The sequence below is a fragment of the Numenius arquata genome, chromosome 1 (genome assembly GCF_964106895.1).
Source record: "Numenius arquata chromosome 1, bNumArq3.hap1.1, whole genome shotgun sequence".
Lineage (NCBI taxonomy): Eukaryota > Metazoa > Chordata > Aves > Charadriiformes > Scolopacidae > Numenius > Numenius arquata.
In genome coordinates this window covers 118,396,446-118,411,551 of record NC_133576.1, presented here as the reverse complement: position 1 = coordinate 118,411,551, position 15,106 = coordinate 118,396,446, and the positions used below count along the sequence as shown (strand labels likewise).

At 41.3% G+C, this 15,106-nt stretch overlaps 1 protein-coding gene across 1 annotated transcript in view; it reads right to left on the bottom strand.

Moving 5' to 3' along the window:
* FLT1 (fms related receptor tyrosine kinase 1) overlaps positions 1-15,106 on the bottom strand; it is a 96,741-nt gene that overhangs the window by 40,913 nt on the left and 40,722 nt on the right. The window contains exons 10-11 of the mRNA XM_074147776.1: positions 9,084-9,192; positions 2,471-2,761 (exon numbers count right to left, since the gene is read on the bottom strand). Of these exons, the coding sequence (XP_074003877.1) occupies positions 2,471-2,761; positions 9,084-9,192 (400 nt within the window). The remainder of the gene's footprint in view (positions 1-2,470; positions 2,762-9,083; positions 9,193-15,106) is intronic.

Genomic DNA, 15,106 nt, shown 5'->3' with positions numbered 1-15,106 from the left:
ATACTTTCGCATTCTGTCCATTTTTGCCCTTTGTTATGGTTATGTTGTCTGTTCACTTATTTTTATTAATCAGTACAAAAATATAAATACAAGCTTTAATTTTAACACTTAAAAAAAAAAAAGAAATATAATTCACACCTTTCTCCCTAAATAATATATTACACAACAGAAAGCAGAGAAACTCCCCAAACCGATGAGATTCTCCAGTCATCTGAGGACATCAAAAGTGACATCAGTAGTTTTTGTCTGGCCCCCAAGAACTGCTTTCCTCAAACGTTTCCAGTGAGTTTTCTCTGTGCCTCCCAACACGGGCGGCCACATCGGGATGTTATGACATCCATGCACAGCGTGGCTCTCCGAGCGCTGGTCAAGACCAGGCTGGCAGGATGTCCACCTAGCAGTGACAGACATCATCGCGATTCACAACAATTTCACAGAGGAACAGTCTAATCGCCGCATCTTTTTTTCTTTTTTTGACCCAAACTCATATTGCCTGGCAACTGGCTGCTGCTACAAGTCATCGCGCTCCGGCTCCCAAGGCCATGGAAAATTCATAACGTCCTGTCATCACCGCCCACCTTGCCATCAAATGTCTTCTCACAAAATAGCCTCGTAAAAAAGGGGATTCTGTATTGTAATTCTTTTGAAGACTTGCAAATGCTACGGAGCGCACTTGCCCCATTTTTAAGCAGTCACCAATGATTTCGCTTGCTTTTTAGGCATATTTTAGGAAAAAAAAAAAAGAGACCCAGGTCCCTTTGCAAGAACACATTGTTTCTGGAAGCTATCACACTAATAATGAACAAAAGAGCTACTGTATACAAGCAGGCTATAGGTGACATTTCAAGATATAAATGATTATTCTTTTCTTTACTCTGACAACTTCCAGGTTATCAATTGTTTTCTAAGCATTTTAGGCTCCATGAAACTGGCATTATGGGGAAATGCTATTGTTTACCCTTTCACACTTGACAAAAGCAATTCCCACGTGAAAGACAAGTTTAGCCGTGGGACACAGTCTCGACACCTAAAGGAGGAAATAGTCTGGTGAGTTCCCAAGCGCAAGAAACTGTCATGTTGTCACCCTCTATTTTAAAAGCACAGCCACTTTGTTCCTTTGCTGTAGCTATTTTGGTCACTACGGTCTGTTTTGTTATGGCTTATGTAAATGCTATATAAATGATCAATCATAAATGTAACCAAAAATAATAAAAGCTATGTATTGTAAAAAAATAAAGTTATCAGATCTATTAAAAATAGTAACTTCTTCCTTATACAGAATTTATAACACACAGAAACATCTCAGCAAAATCATGACGAAGGAAAAAAAAGGGGAATAGCTCACAAGGAAGTTTTAGGTTGCCCTTAATTCTCCTTCAGCAGTTTGACTGGTTCTTAATCCCCATAATAAATCCAATTGTCATTTGCATACCAAAAGCAATGAGTATTTTTAATGGCTTCAATTTTGAATTTCTGTTTTTAAAAACATATTAAAGAACTCACTGTGCTGGCTGCAACCTTGTCAGTCATGTTAGTGTAATATTTCTCATTTAATAAAATAATTACAACATTACAAATTCCTGTATCTTCAGGCCAGGAGCAACATTCACCCTTTTATCAGTAGCTTTTTACATTAGTGCAGAACTGACTTTAAAAATTGACCAACACAGCAACTGGAAGTCTACCTGGATTTATTTGGAGAAACACGGTTCGCGTCTGTCAGTTTTAAAACCATCATTATTATAAATGATATGATAGGTCTGTGCATTATATCAACATTTTTATTTCTTCCCTGCACACTTCCTTTAGAAGATACTTTTTAAGATTAATGTACTTTAGTGTAGAAAATAATTTCAAATAAATAAGCATTAGAACTTGCTCAGCAGGTAATATTTATAAGTCCATCAAGATCAGATTAAAATAAAAAATATATAGTCCAGTCAATCTCAAACTGAATTGTGCTCATTCTGCACATTCAAGTTAACTTATTAAATGTCCATTGTTGACTGAAAACAGCAGTTTTTAAAGTTAATCAGTTTATTCAGCTTTGACAGTTTTGACGAGGCCGATATCAAAGTGGAAGAAAAGATTGATCCAAAGTTTTCCTTATCGCTCAGTAGGAGACAGCAAGCGAAAAAATAACAACATGCAAAATGTAGCACAGGGGATCTTCCAAACCCCAGCTTCCACGTGCCTTGTCAAAGCAGAAAACACCCGTCTGAACTCAACTGGAAGCTCACGTGTTACGATTTTGTTTGCTATTCCTCCTATGTCCAACCCATGGGGGAATGTGCACCACCTCAGGGCCTGAAAGGTAGCAACAGTAATAAAAAATCAAGATGATATGAGACACCTGTGACTGTTTAATGAGTCCTTTAATGTTTTACATTGCTTTGTGTTGTACAATCACTCCTTGTGCTTTTATATTTGAGGATCCGAGAGTAAACAGCCTTTTTGTTGCAGTGCTCACCTCTGATTGTAACGTCTTTCTTGTGAAGCACTTCTTTCCCCGTGTATATGTTCCTTGCTCGGCAGGCATAGGTGCCTGAGTGTGCCAGGGAAACATTCTTGATGGTCAGAGTGAGGGTGATGGAGTACTCCTTGTTGAGAGATCTTCTTACTTTCGTTTGGTTGTTGACTGTCCTCGGTAAAATCCAAGCAATGTCTTTGTACAGGAACTTGTTGGCCGAACAGGACAAGATCAAATTCTCTCCTTCAATGGGCATTTTTTCCAAACTAATATGGAATCCACTTGGTACATCTGTCAAAAACCAAGAACACTTTTTAGTTTATATGAAATGAATGAGCCAAAATTAACACGGCGTATATTTTCCCCTTTATCAGGAAGCCTTTGAACTAATCAATGCCGTTGTCTTCCTGCTGAAGTCTCTAATCTTTCGTTTCGTGTGCTATGCTCCAGCTATTCTTATAATTTGTCTTGGAGCTGCGAGACACTTCGGCTCAGACATCAGTTGGTGTAAACTGAAGCTGCTCTTGGAAGTAATGAGTTTGTATAAATGTTATGCCAAGTTAAGACAGACTAGGGCAAGGTACCAAAAGCAGAATTATTTAAAGACAGCACAGTGGGACTATGAAAAAGGAGGAAAATTCTGATCTCAGTTCCAGTGTGAGCTGTGTGAGAGAAAATGAATCTCAAGGGGACAGTAGAAAAATACTGCAGCTCATCATTCTTGGTTATATTGTTTTCTTGCTATTCATGAGTATTCAGACAAATTATGTCTCTTTCTTCAAAGTGTTTCAAATCCTGAGATTTGAAAATACTGAATCTGTGATTACATGCCTGAGATTTCCCTTGGAACAGAGATATTTGCCTGCCGTTCATTTAAAGTTTGTCAGACACCCAAAAGGGAGGCAGAAACAGTATCTGCTGGCCTGGGTGGCCAGCTGTGTGCGGGCAGCAGTAGGTTCGCTCCATTCAGGCTGCTGGGCACTAAACATAAGTGAACAATATTTCCACCTGAGAGACATGAAGGATCACTGCACTAAACATTTACTTACTAAGTCCCAAGTTTATACAAGGATTTTTCATGTCAGATAGTTTAGGCAGGGATAATTTAGCCACTGATGTATATATTCATACTTGAAAAAGCCATATTTGCAGTTCATTGTAAGGTTACTGCAGTTTCCTCCACCTGGGGAGCCACGAAGACCCGTGACAGCACCAACTGCCTCCACCTGGGGCTCATCCCTCCAGCGAGGGAGAATTACGCCACTGGCCTCAGTGAAAGTTCCTGAGAGAAAGCACTTCCAAGTTTTACTCCTAGAATACAACCTCTCTGCGTTTATTTGTAGCCAATATTCTGATAAAGTCATTTCCTTCTTCCCAGTCAAGTGACATCAACTTTGGCCATTTACAATTGTTCTTTCACTGCTAAATTGCTGTGAATTGCTACGGCACTTGGCTGTGAACTTGACTCAAAACCATAAGAATGGTTTTGTCTTTCATGAGGGAGAATTATGCCTTCTTTTCTTGTCTCTTAGAGTATGAACAACTCAATGCCATCTTTCATTCAGTTCCATGCTTACCAATGTTGCTTCAGGTTTAATGTCACAGCAGCAGGGGCACTTAAAGAGTTGGTCTCCAGTGAATAGTACCCCACACCTTTCTGTAACCTTTTCATCAATTGACCGTTCCATCAGGAAGCTCCTCCCTAAATCCCCACAATACAAACTGAGCTGCCTTGCCTCCTCAGGGGAACCACGAACACAACCTGCTCACCACTGCCCTTCAAACAAAGTTCTGCCTGTTGAAACTCTGGCATCAGTCGCTCCCCTTAATATCCTCTTTCCACACTTATCCCTGAGTGTTAAATACAGGGTAAATGAGCTCCTGCAAGTGCTGGACTGAAATTTCTTCTGACTGTAGATGGCTTCCAGGGAGAGGCCTGATTTCTGTTGAACTCCTTGTGCCCTTGGAGTGAGAGCAAAGTGGGTGCCCGTCACCAGCTGTAGTTCAGCTGTGTAGTCCAAAGATCAACATAATGGCGGTAGAGACACTAACATACTAGACTGGATATTAAAACCTGTGTGTTGACTTCTTCCTCTTATATGTCATTGGGATCCCCTTTTTTCCTCTCTACAGCAGACAAAACTATAAGGAAAACTATATTTAGTGAACTCATCTATGAGTGACTATCACCAGCATTCTTTTTGATATGTAAGGGTGCATGGTGCCAGATTCTGGTCTCACTTAAGAACGTGTTGACTGGAAGTGCTACTAAGATTAAACCTTTCGCTACAGGGGTTACAGCGTATTTAGCCTAAGCCATCAAAATGCAGACTTCTACCTGAATATAATTGGTTTGTGTATGGGCAAAAGTTTACAGCCCATGGAGTGACAGAGGGCAATGCAACCCGTCGCCTTAAGATGAATCCAGTTCCAGAGATCCCGATCCCTTACATTTAATCGTGAAGAGATCCTACATGACCAGCTTAGGCTTAGATACCTAACTTTAAGGCTTAAGTTAGATGAAATTAATCCTGTGATTAATTTTGTTAAACAGCATTGAATTCAGATACACTTAAATCCAATCAAAGGTCCAAATTTTTGATCATGAGTAAGTATTTGGATGAAAGAAATTGCTGCATCTTACTCACAGTACGTCTCAAATTGTACTGATATGTTTTGGGAAAGCCAGGGTACAGGTCTGAAATACTGCACATTTTTGGCTCTTGCAATGCCAGTACTCAGCAAATGCTAGGAAGAGCCAAGCAAAACTCTTAAGATGAAACTAAAGATCCCCTGGGACTGAAACAAATGAGCTATTTTTAACGTAAAAGGATAACGTGCCAGCAGAATAATATAGTTGCAACTACTTCCATGTTGTCAGGTCTGGAGCTCTTCCTAGATGTGTCTTCTATGAAGAAAGACTATTTTCTGAAAAATCTAGGGACAAAAGCAAAAAGCACAGGATTCCAAGAGAATAATTTGTTTAAAGGGTTCGAGCCCCCTAATATATGACACCTACCACCAATTGTTACAGACTCAGGCTAGCTAAATAACGTGGCTGGGAATAATGTAAAAGGGTTTTATTTACTTTAGTGATTTGAAGCTTCCTGTGGAAATAGCTCCCAGGTTTCCTGATGGAAGATTTTGTTTATCTTTGCCAAGCACCATCAGGAATCTCAAAATAAAATGCGCTTAGTGACATTGGGAAACCAGGGAGATAAGGCAGAGCTGTTCCTGTTTCACCCTCTGTAATTGCAAACACACCCATGGGCCTGCTGTGTGCCAGCAAAACAGCCCAAAATGTAGGGAAAGGGGCAGGCTGGAGGGAAGGGGGCTACCCCAGTTAAATTTGGCATAAAGGTGTTGTTACAGAGACTGTTTCTGTATCAGTGAGCAGGAGACCCTTCAGAAATCACCTTTCCGCATCGCTTTTATATAAGTCTCACAGCTACTTTTGTGCCCTGAACAAAGATTTGCTTTTAGAAATAAGTCAGTGTGACAACACCCCAGAAATGTCCATCTGACAGAAGCCATAGGAAAGGAAAACTATGGCAGAGCCCTTGGACTTCATGCCCCACACCCTCAGGCACCAGGTATAAAACTATACCACTCTCAAACCTCCCAGAAACATATATGCAAGTTGCACTTCAAGCCCAGAAATAATGAGATTTACAATAATTTAAGAAAGGGCCTGTTCTTACTGGGTCATCTCTGCTATACCTTCTTGCATTTATTGCCTCAGATCTACCTTTCCTGGAAAGAGTGGAACATGCCACTGCCAAACTAGGGTTGCTGGGACAATCTCTGCCTTCCCACCACCTTCCCAATGGTTTCTGCCTATAGAAAAGAGACTTCTCACACCACCACGACTGCTTCACTGGAGCACGTGTTTTCTAATGCCCAGGACAAGACTGAAGGACATTGCCTCCATGGAAAGGGATTCTTCCTGTTCAGGACAGGCTTTGTCTCCATCTGCACTTTGGAGTCCTTTCTGGCTTGCCCCTTTTACAGAGGGCAGCAGCTCCTCCTCCTACATGGGATCAAGGGATCACCTTCTCCTGCTTAGACACTTCTCTTACACTTTTGTGTGGTTCAGGCTAGCTTCATATGGCGCCAGCAGACCCAACAACATAAGATAAACTAGCCCCAAACTGTCACACGAGACCTGAAGTATTGGTTTTGGACTCATCAGAAGGAAATACTTTGCAGTGTCCTGTTCACATCCATCAGCCGTTAGGGATCTCATTTTTTTGTTCCCTTAATGTGTTTTTCAACAAATGCTGGATGCATTTGTTTCATTGACGTGAAACACAGGCTGTTACCCAGCCACAGCAGTTTGGTCTCAGCCTGATGGAGGAGAATTATGACTATACCATGCGAGCCCGACTGATGCACTATGTGCGCAAATAGAAGAATGAGCCTAACTTGATTTTTGTAAGGACAAAACAGCAATATTGTTTAAACAAACTGCCTTCAATCAGTGCCACTGAGTGTCAGTGGATGATCAGGACTTTTCATGTCACACAACTGAAGTGCTCAGCTCCAGGAAATCAAAGGACAAATGCATTTCAACTTCACCACCCTATATAGAAAGTTTGTTACTAGTCAAGATATTAAGAATTTCCAAGCCATAATAAAGAAGACACTCCTCTTTCTGAACACCAGCCAATACAAGAGTCTTCAAAGGAAATTAATAATATTCTGCATGTTCTCATGCAAGATTTGGTATCAAGGAGAAGGATTTCCTTCTATCACTGGTCGAGATCTAAGAATGCGAGATCTAAGTAGGGAAACTCCTCCATGTCACAGCACTAAAATATCTGAAACTGTCACCAAAACTTTGAAAGAGAGATTTGGGTACAGTGAATGGGGCCCATCAAACTTCATTTGGTTTCAGGATCTTCCGTGGACATCTTGAAGACTGAGGACTAAGAGCTAGAGAAGGCCAGATTTGGCATCTTGCACATTAAAAGAGCAACAGCCTCAGTGAGCGACTCTCAGTGACTGCTCAAAGCTACATGTGAAGTCCCCACATAAAGATGAGAATACAGCTCCGCTGGCACATTAATTTGTGAAGAACTATGTGGTGGTGTTTAGTTTTCGGTCCAAACAGATACAATGTAAGGATAGGGATAAAAGCAAAACTGTGACTTGAGAGTGGGGACAGCAGACATCTTCAAGGTGGCAAAAGTTCTTGTCACATCCATTAACAGAACATGGAGATGTTCTTCTTGTTTTTCTGTTTTAACAAACTGTGTATGTGTCACTTATCTGTTTACACTTCAATAACTACTTCTCATGCTTGTTACCAGTTTCCTATATTATATATAAGCAGTACTTTCTAAATGTGGAAGTGTATTACTACAACTAGTCAGAATGTTTAAAAAAATAAAAATTTTGGTCCACAAAATTGTAAAGGGGACATTTTTCAAAGAAGACTTTTTTTTTAACCAAACCTAGTGAGTGTGTGTCTACTCTTTTTTGTTATCTCTCAGTATAGTAGCAGAATGAATTTCACTGAAATCACTCATCAGAATGATAAGCGAGAGACTGAAAACAGAAACAGATAAGAGAAACAACAAAAAATAAATGGGATACATTAAAATAATTTTTCCTCTTCAGCTTCAAGATTATGATTTTGGGATTAAAGTATTGGAATGTCTTTTTGTCTTTTCCCATATTTCGGAATGAATTGCTTGTCTTTAATGACCTAGACTGTAAGTCGACATCAACCTAAGTGCTCTATGAACTACCACTTTGTTCACAAAACCAAAATAACATCTTTCACCAGAAAACAAATTCTTTGCTATGGCATCTGCAGACACTACGTTGCTAAATATTGCATTGGTTATTCTCAAAATCTCATTGTGTTTTTTTCCGTAATTCCTGAAATCAAGTATTTGAGCATTCATTTCTGAACCTGCAAACACTTGCATACATCTAATAACAGAAAAGTAACTGGAAACATACTCCTATGTGCAGCTGACACAATCAGTCTTCTCAGTGCCATGGCCAAAATGACATCCAGGGTTGTTCATCTCAGAAGAGGGAACAAAACTCCGCAGTTTGTATCCTGTCACTTTTCTACCTATGATTTGCCATAATCCCTGAGAGCTGTGAGGAGCTGCCCAGGCATCCCAAGCTCTCTCCTCCAGCACCACGCTGCCTACAGATGCTGGCACTGCTCTGGGCACTACATTATGAAATCTCCTGGTTGGCAGCTGGATGAGGCTATAGACACCATCAGTGTCACACACGAAACTGGCTTACTGGTGTATGAAAATACAGTATAATGCCATGTATGGAATGATTGCAGAGGATAGGTGATTTAAAAGGGGAAATTACAGGTTGCTGTATTTGTGAGCAATTTGTGTCATGGTAGGATATTTGATGGAGGGATGAGTCATTCACCAAATTTGGTGTCTTTCTTAGAAATCCAGACCAGCTGCTGTGAAAAACCCTTCTAGGATCACCCAAAAGTACGGTATCAGTTTACAGGTGCACACATTACAACAATTCTGAAACTGTGGTGTATGAAAAAGCCACAACAGCCTAACAGTTATAATCTCAGGACCAGGAAACACATTTGGCTCTAATGGGGACTAGATCTTACCTGTTACAATAAAGCTGACATTTCTTTCAGCTTTTCCCACTTTATTGGATGCCACACAGCTGTAGATTCCGGAAGATTTGGCTTCAGCTACAACGAGAGTGCTAGCAGTCTGCAAAAGAAAGAGGAGTTTTAGCTCTCATTGCATCAGGAGCTCAGTTAAAGCTTCCCTTCTCTTTTTCCTAAGTCACCATTGACAGTCCCATGATTCAGTCTCTCCGTTCAGTGACAGGCACCACTGGGGCTGTTTAAAGGAGATATCATCATATACAGTTTTGGAAAGAATGGAAGAATAGCAGAAAACAAGCTCCTTGGGAGACTCTTGTATTATCAGAGCAAATAATCTTTGAATGTGTCTTTCAGGTTGATTTCTCTCTTGCGGCTGATGTAATGATAAGCTACAAAACATGAAACATGACACAACGTGGTTCACCCGAGGAGATGAGCAGTCTTAGGGCAGCCAGACTGCAACGGGAATAGGTGAGGAAGGCCTCAGGCACTTGGATAATGCTGGGAAAATATTATTTTATTTCTCTTTCATTTTCTTAAGTAAGCATCGGGTAAGAAAAGACAGAGGTAAAAGAGATGTTCACTCATCCTCTTTTGGATTATTTCCTCTTCTTGGACTTAATATTTCTATTATTAAATAATGATATGTTTGGTTTGTTCACATCATATTCTATCCCCATATCAAGAGGTTCAGCACACTGAATACTTTCACAAAGTGATATGACTTGCAAGATGAGACCTTGGAAGGCCAGGGACCAACAACACTTGATGAGCCTTTAGAAAAATAAAAATTATTGTAATAAGACTTATACCTTCATGGTGATGGAAAGCCATGGTCTAATGGCTTGGGCACTACGTGAAAGAAGAAAGTTATGCAGAAACAACTGATGTGTCATTCTGATATAGAGCTGAGACATGGGGCCCACATGGAGCTCAGCAGTGGGACATGCTCTTAGATACAACTTAGTAGCTTTATTTTGTTTTTTCTGTCTCCATTTTACTTCTTCTGTAAAACGTGTTGGCTGGAGTTACAGGCAGAGCTGGGACAGTGACGAAAGGAAATTGTGTGGCCACAGAATCCTGTTGTTTGGAATTACTTGGCTTTTCTAAAAACCTTCAAAATAATTTTCGTGCAATTAATACATTCTTTTAAGTCTGCCTGATTGTTGGAGCCCAGATACAAGCACAAGAAGGAGAGTCAGTAATAAATAAAGACCAGTTATCTACATTTCTACATAAACACTGGCTGAACATTTGCACAGCTTCTGTCTCCTGCTCAGAGACTTCATGGCTATACCCAAACTCCTTGTTGAACCCTAAATAATATAGATCTTCTGGTTTCCCAAAACATTCCTTAGTAGCAAGAGTCTATTACTTTTCCTACTCCTCGAGCAAACACAGTGGATCCGAGTTGTTTGATTTTGGCTTATTTGTTTTAGAAAACTACCCTATGGCAAATTCAAGACTACAACTGATGCTAACAGCACCTCTACCCTGCTAAGCTGTTTCAATGGTCAGCTACCTGAATGCTAATAAACTACATCTCATTTCCCGCTAGAATTTTTCTAACCTACCTTTTTGGCTTTTCTGTGAGGTGAAAGAGGCTCAGTAATGCCAGATAGATAATTACAGCCCTTAAAAAAAAAAATCATCCTGTTTTGCTAAATTCAGTAGGCTGACCTCTACTAATTCCTAATTATAAAGCGTGGGTCCAGCCCTGTCTATATTTTGTCATTCTCTTTGAATTCCTTCCAGTTTTTAAACATAATTTTATAAAGTGTGGACACAGGGCCCAGCGGCAGGATTCCTGCAGCCGTTTTATCAACATTAACTCAGAATAGAAGGAAGTCCCATAGCATCTGCCAGAGGACTAACATGGGTAGTTAAACACTGCTTCTGCCATGCCAGACTTTTCGCCACAAAATTGGCATTTTTTGCGTTTATTGGTATTAGCTCATAGCAACTTTACCCAGGTGGGAACAGTGACCTAAAATGCACAGTGAAGGAGAATGAAGCTCTTACTCTCTGAGTCTAGGGCACCTGTCTTTATCATACTACATCCAGAACAGGCACATTTCTGAGCCTCAAAAATTCATGTCAATTATTCCTCCCACAATTAGTCCAATGATTAGGAAATTTTTCTGTAGTACAAAACTATATTGTTTCCTGACATCATCAGGTATTAGATTTTAATGAAAAATTGTGCACGCTACCCAAAAAATTAATGCTCCAGTCCATTATGATGTGATTATTATTTTTATTACACTGAGGGCAGTGCATACAGTTACACTTAAGCAGTATGACTGTAGTGACTGACTGGAGTGGTTATATATTATGCCTTTTCTTGCATATTAAATGACCATAGAGAACATCCCTTGGCACTGAAATTCAGTAATTTAAACTGAATGCTTTTCCCCAGCGTTGTTTTAGTTTTAACCAACTTGCACTGTCCCAAATACTCCTCTAGCATCAGCCAAGGATCACTCCCAACAAGCAACTTCCACACAACCAGTGTCTTTTAGAGGGTAAGGGAGATAAATGTTACGAACACAAGCCTTAGTGCCAGAGAGCAGTCATTGGTGTGTTTACTTGACTAAGGCAGGAGAAAGCCATAGCGTCTAGGAAAAAGCAAGACTGCCTTTACATCAGAATAGAATATTTTAGAGACAACATGTCCCTGCATAAATCTTTTAGCTTATAAATTAGTCATAAGGATAAGATAACATCTCTTTAAATAGTTTGTGAGCCCTCCAGTGGTACAGTCTGTGTTCTGCATCGTGGATGCCAACCAAAACCCACCAGAGAAGAAGTGTGTACAAAACTAAGCCTGGCATGCTGCTGTTTATTGAGCAATCATGGCTGTTTGAGATTAGTCTGTGCTACATGGTTCCTCTATACAGCTATTGCTGTGAAAGGAGCAAGAGAAAAAGTTCTTGCAGCCTTGTTTTTTCTGGCTTCGCAACAGAGAGTTTCAGGCCCTGGATTTGCAGCCACGTTATACACAGAAAGCCTGAATCCAGCTGCCATGATCAAACAGAACAGGGCAAATCCTTCCTGGTGTCCTTGGCATCTTGAGCACCGTTTGTCCACAAACTCCATTTACCACCAAAGCTTTGATCCTTTATTCCTTCTTTCTGCACCCGTCATCTCAGCTGAAGCGCTATGCTCCAGGCTCATCTCAAAGCCAGGGGCAAGGGAAGTAAATCCCATACTGCTGCTGCTTCTGCTGGCAAATAAAAGAGGCATAAAGCAGAAATCCTGAGAGATGGAAGAGGAATTTACAGATTTGTTAATGGTAGAAACTGATGAGGAGAAGACTGGGGGCAAAAAAAAAGGGTGCAAAGCAACTGCCATGATCGCTGTGCTTGGAGTCAGGGTGGGTCAATCTTTCCCCTGGAAGGTCTGCTTGAATTTCTGTTGTCTCAAAGTAGCTTAGATAGTGGATTCCCACTGCTCCAGCTGATGGCAGAAAAGCAAGAGGAGGTTTCAGAAAGTGGTTGGTAAATTGACTCTTTCCTGACTCCTAGGAGGCCTCTTCAGACACAGGAATAAACATGCTCCATCCAGAGATTGCTGTGCTGACTTCTCTAAACAGCCCATACATTTAAAAAACAAAATACTGTCCTTTCAGCATTGAGCAGGTTAGTGCAAGTCTGCCAAATATTGTTATTCCTTCCTCGTTATGCTTTTAAGAAAATGTATTTGTTAAAAAAAAAAAATGAAATAAATGAAAATATGCTCTCCTCATCCCCTTGGATAAAACCTTTGGCTAAAGGACTATTACTATTTAGGAAGACCCACGTTGAAATACTGGCAGCAGACCATTGGCTTGTTCTGCTTGTGCCAAAGACATATGATCTGCATGTCTCATGTGCTGGCAAGAAGCATCAGTGCAAAACATCTGGACAATACACTTCACCTTCAGGACCACCACAGAAGACAGACCAAAATATCTTCAGTAGCAGGACATGACCACAGCCAGGAGAGCACCCCGTTCCCCCTAGGGTCAGACAGGCAAGTCTCTGCTGTTAGAGCTGTGGTTTCCCTCTGTATCCCATGTTGTCCAGCTCAAACAGGCCATGAGACTGAATGCAGCTGGCTGACTGGTGAGGAGACCATGCTACAGATAGCTATACCACAGGCACCCCCTGCTCTCCTTCCCCGGCTATAGGCAGAGCGAGGTAGTGCTCGATTCACACCTCCCTCGCACACCAAGGGAGGGGATCGACCTCAGGAGCCAGAGGGAGCAGCAGCTCAGTAGAGGCAGGTGCCAAGTTCTGCTGGTTTTAATCTCACCAAGGGCTTAGCTCAGCTGGCACCTCCCAGCAATCTCCTTAAAAGTGTTGACAGCGATTCCAGTATTACTCGGGAAGGCCCCAGCAGAAGTTATGATGTGCTGAAAGAGAGGCAAGTTATGTTCCCACTGCTATCTTTAGCCTGGCTTCCTAGGGAGATCACACTGTCCAGCCTGTCCATCTGTCTGCCAGCCTGTCCATCTGTCTGCCAGCATCCACCTCTCAGTAATTTTTGAACCCGTTGCCCAATTTCAACCAAAATTGACAGACAACTCAAAGCTCATGCGATCTCATGCATTTCATGAAAACCAGCTGTTGAGTAGAGGAGAAGATCAAAATAAGTGGTGCTGTAGTTAGCTAAACAGCTTTCTCTTCTGCTTTGGGGTCCAGATGGCCAATCAGCACAGATGTACGGGCCAGACTTGAGAGCAGACATGACACGTGCTTCCTCATCTCATCAGTAATGAGGGGACACGGTTTAGTGCTCGGCATGGAAGATGCAGGAGAGATGGACCCATCCAGTTTTGCATGGTCACAACTTATTGGTCATGTCTAAGAGGTATCGACTCTTCTGACTATCTTGCATTGCACCTTTATGTTGGACAGTCACAGTTTTTAATACCGTCTACCATCAGCACCTACCAGGTTAACCCATCATTGCCAGCCAAACCAGAGATGGACAAGACTGAGCCTAGTTTTGGTCTTGCAGAATCTTGTTATGGGGTCATTACTGTCCATTTTCCCTGAAGTCAAGTGGCTTATTCACTCACAGGAGATGGGACCACTAAAAACTTGTGTCAGTAAGGTATTTATGCAGTGGAAAACAAGGCCATAGGCATATATATATCTACATACACATACAGATATGAATGATAAACCACAACTTCATGCATTACTGTTCTTTATGCACAGGTCCTGGTGGCATGCAATGTGACACAGACCCAGCTCTCATGGTACCTGTTATCGTCAGTGGGACCCCAACATTTACTAGCAGCAGAGGGATGTGACAGTCAGGGACTTTCTGTCCCATTTCAGGTTCTCCAGAATGTGGCTCTAGTAGGTTATTTCCCAAAAACAAGGTTTTTTTTTTCCACACACTCCAACTTTTCCCTGCACTCAACTGCCCTCTGGTCTACTGTGTCCTTCTCTTGGATTTATCATCCTTTCTTCTTGGCCAACACCTTCTACTCTCTCTCATCTGAACTCACCTTCTGTGCATTCTCCATGCCCAGGATCTTTGCCCGCCTCTCCTGCAGCTCCCTGTCCCTTGTACACCTGTACGAGTACTGACTTCTTCTTTCAAAGCTGTTGATAAACCAGTGTGTGCTTGCACACATAGGAGAGAACATAAACCAGATATGTATGCACTGATACCAATAAATACACCTGCTCTTTGTACCCCATTACTGCAGGTCATTCACAGATTTACATTTTAATGAACACTGCTCATGCTAAGGATAATAATAATCAGCATTAGCCCTGAGTTATACATAGCAGTTAGCTTTAGCTGGGAACACTGAGAAGTGATGGTTTTTAGCAGCTGAATGACAGGAGGGTGTCTGTGACCTGTTTATATGATAAGCCTAAGAATACCCAACTTTGTAGGAAGTCACTGAAATGTCCAACAAAATGAGAATGAAAACGTTGGGTGGGGGAATCAAATCACTTCAAGAGTTGTCTTATGATTAAATATTACGGCTTATGCTACAAAGTTCTTACACT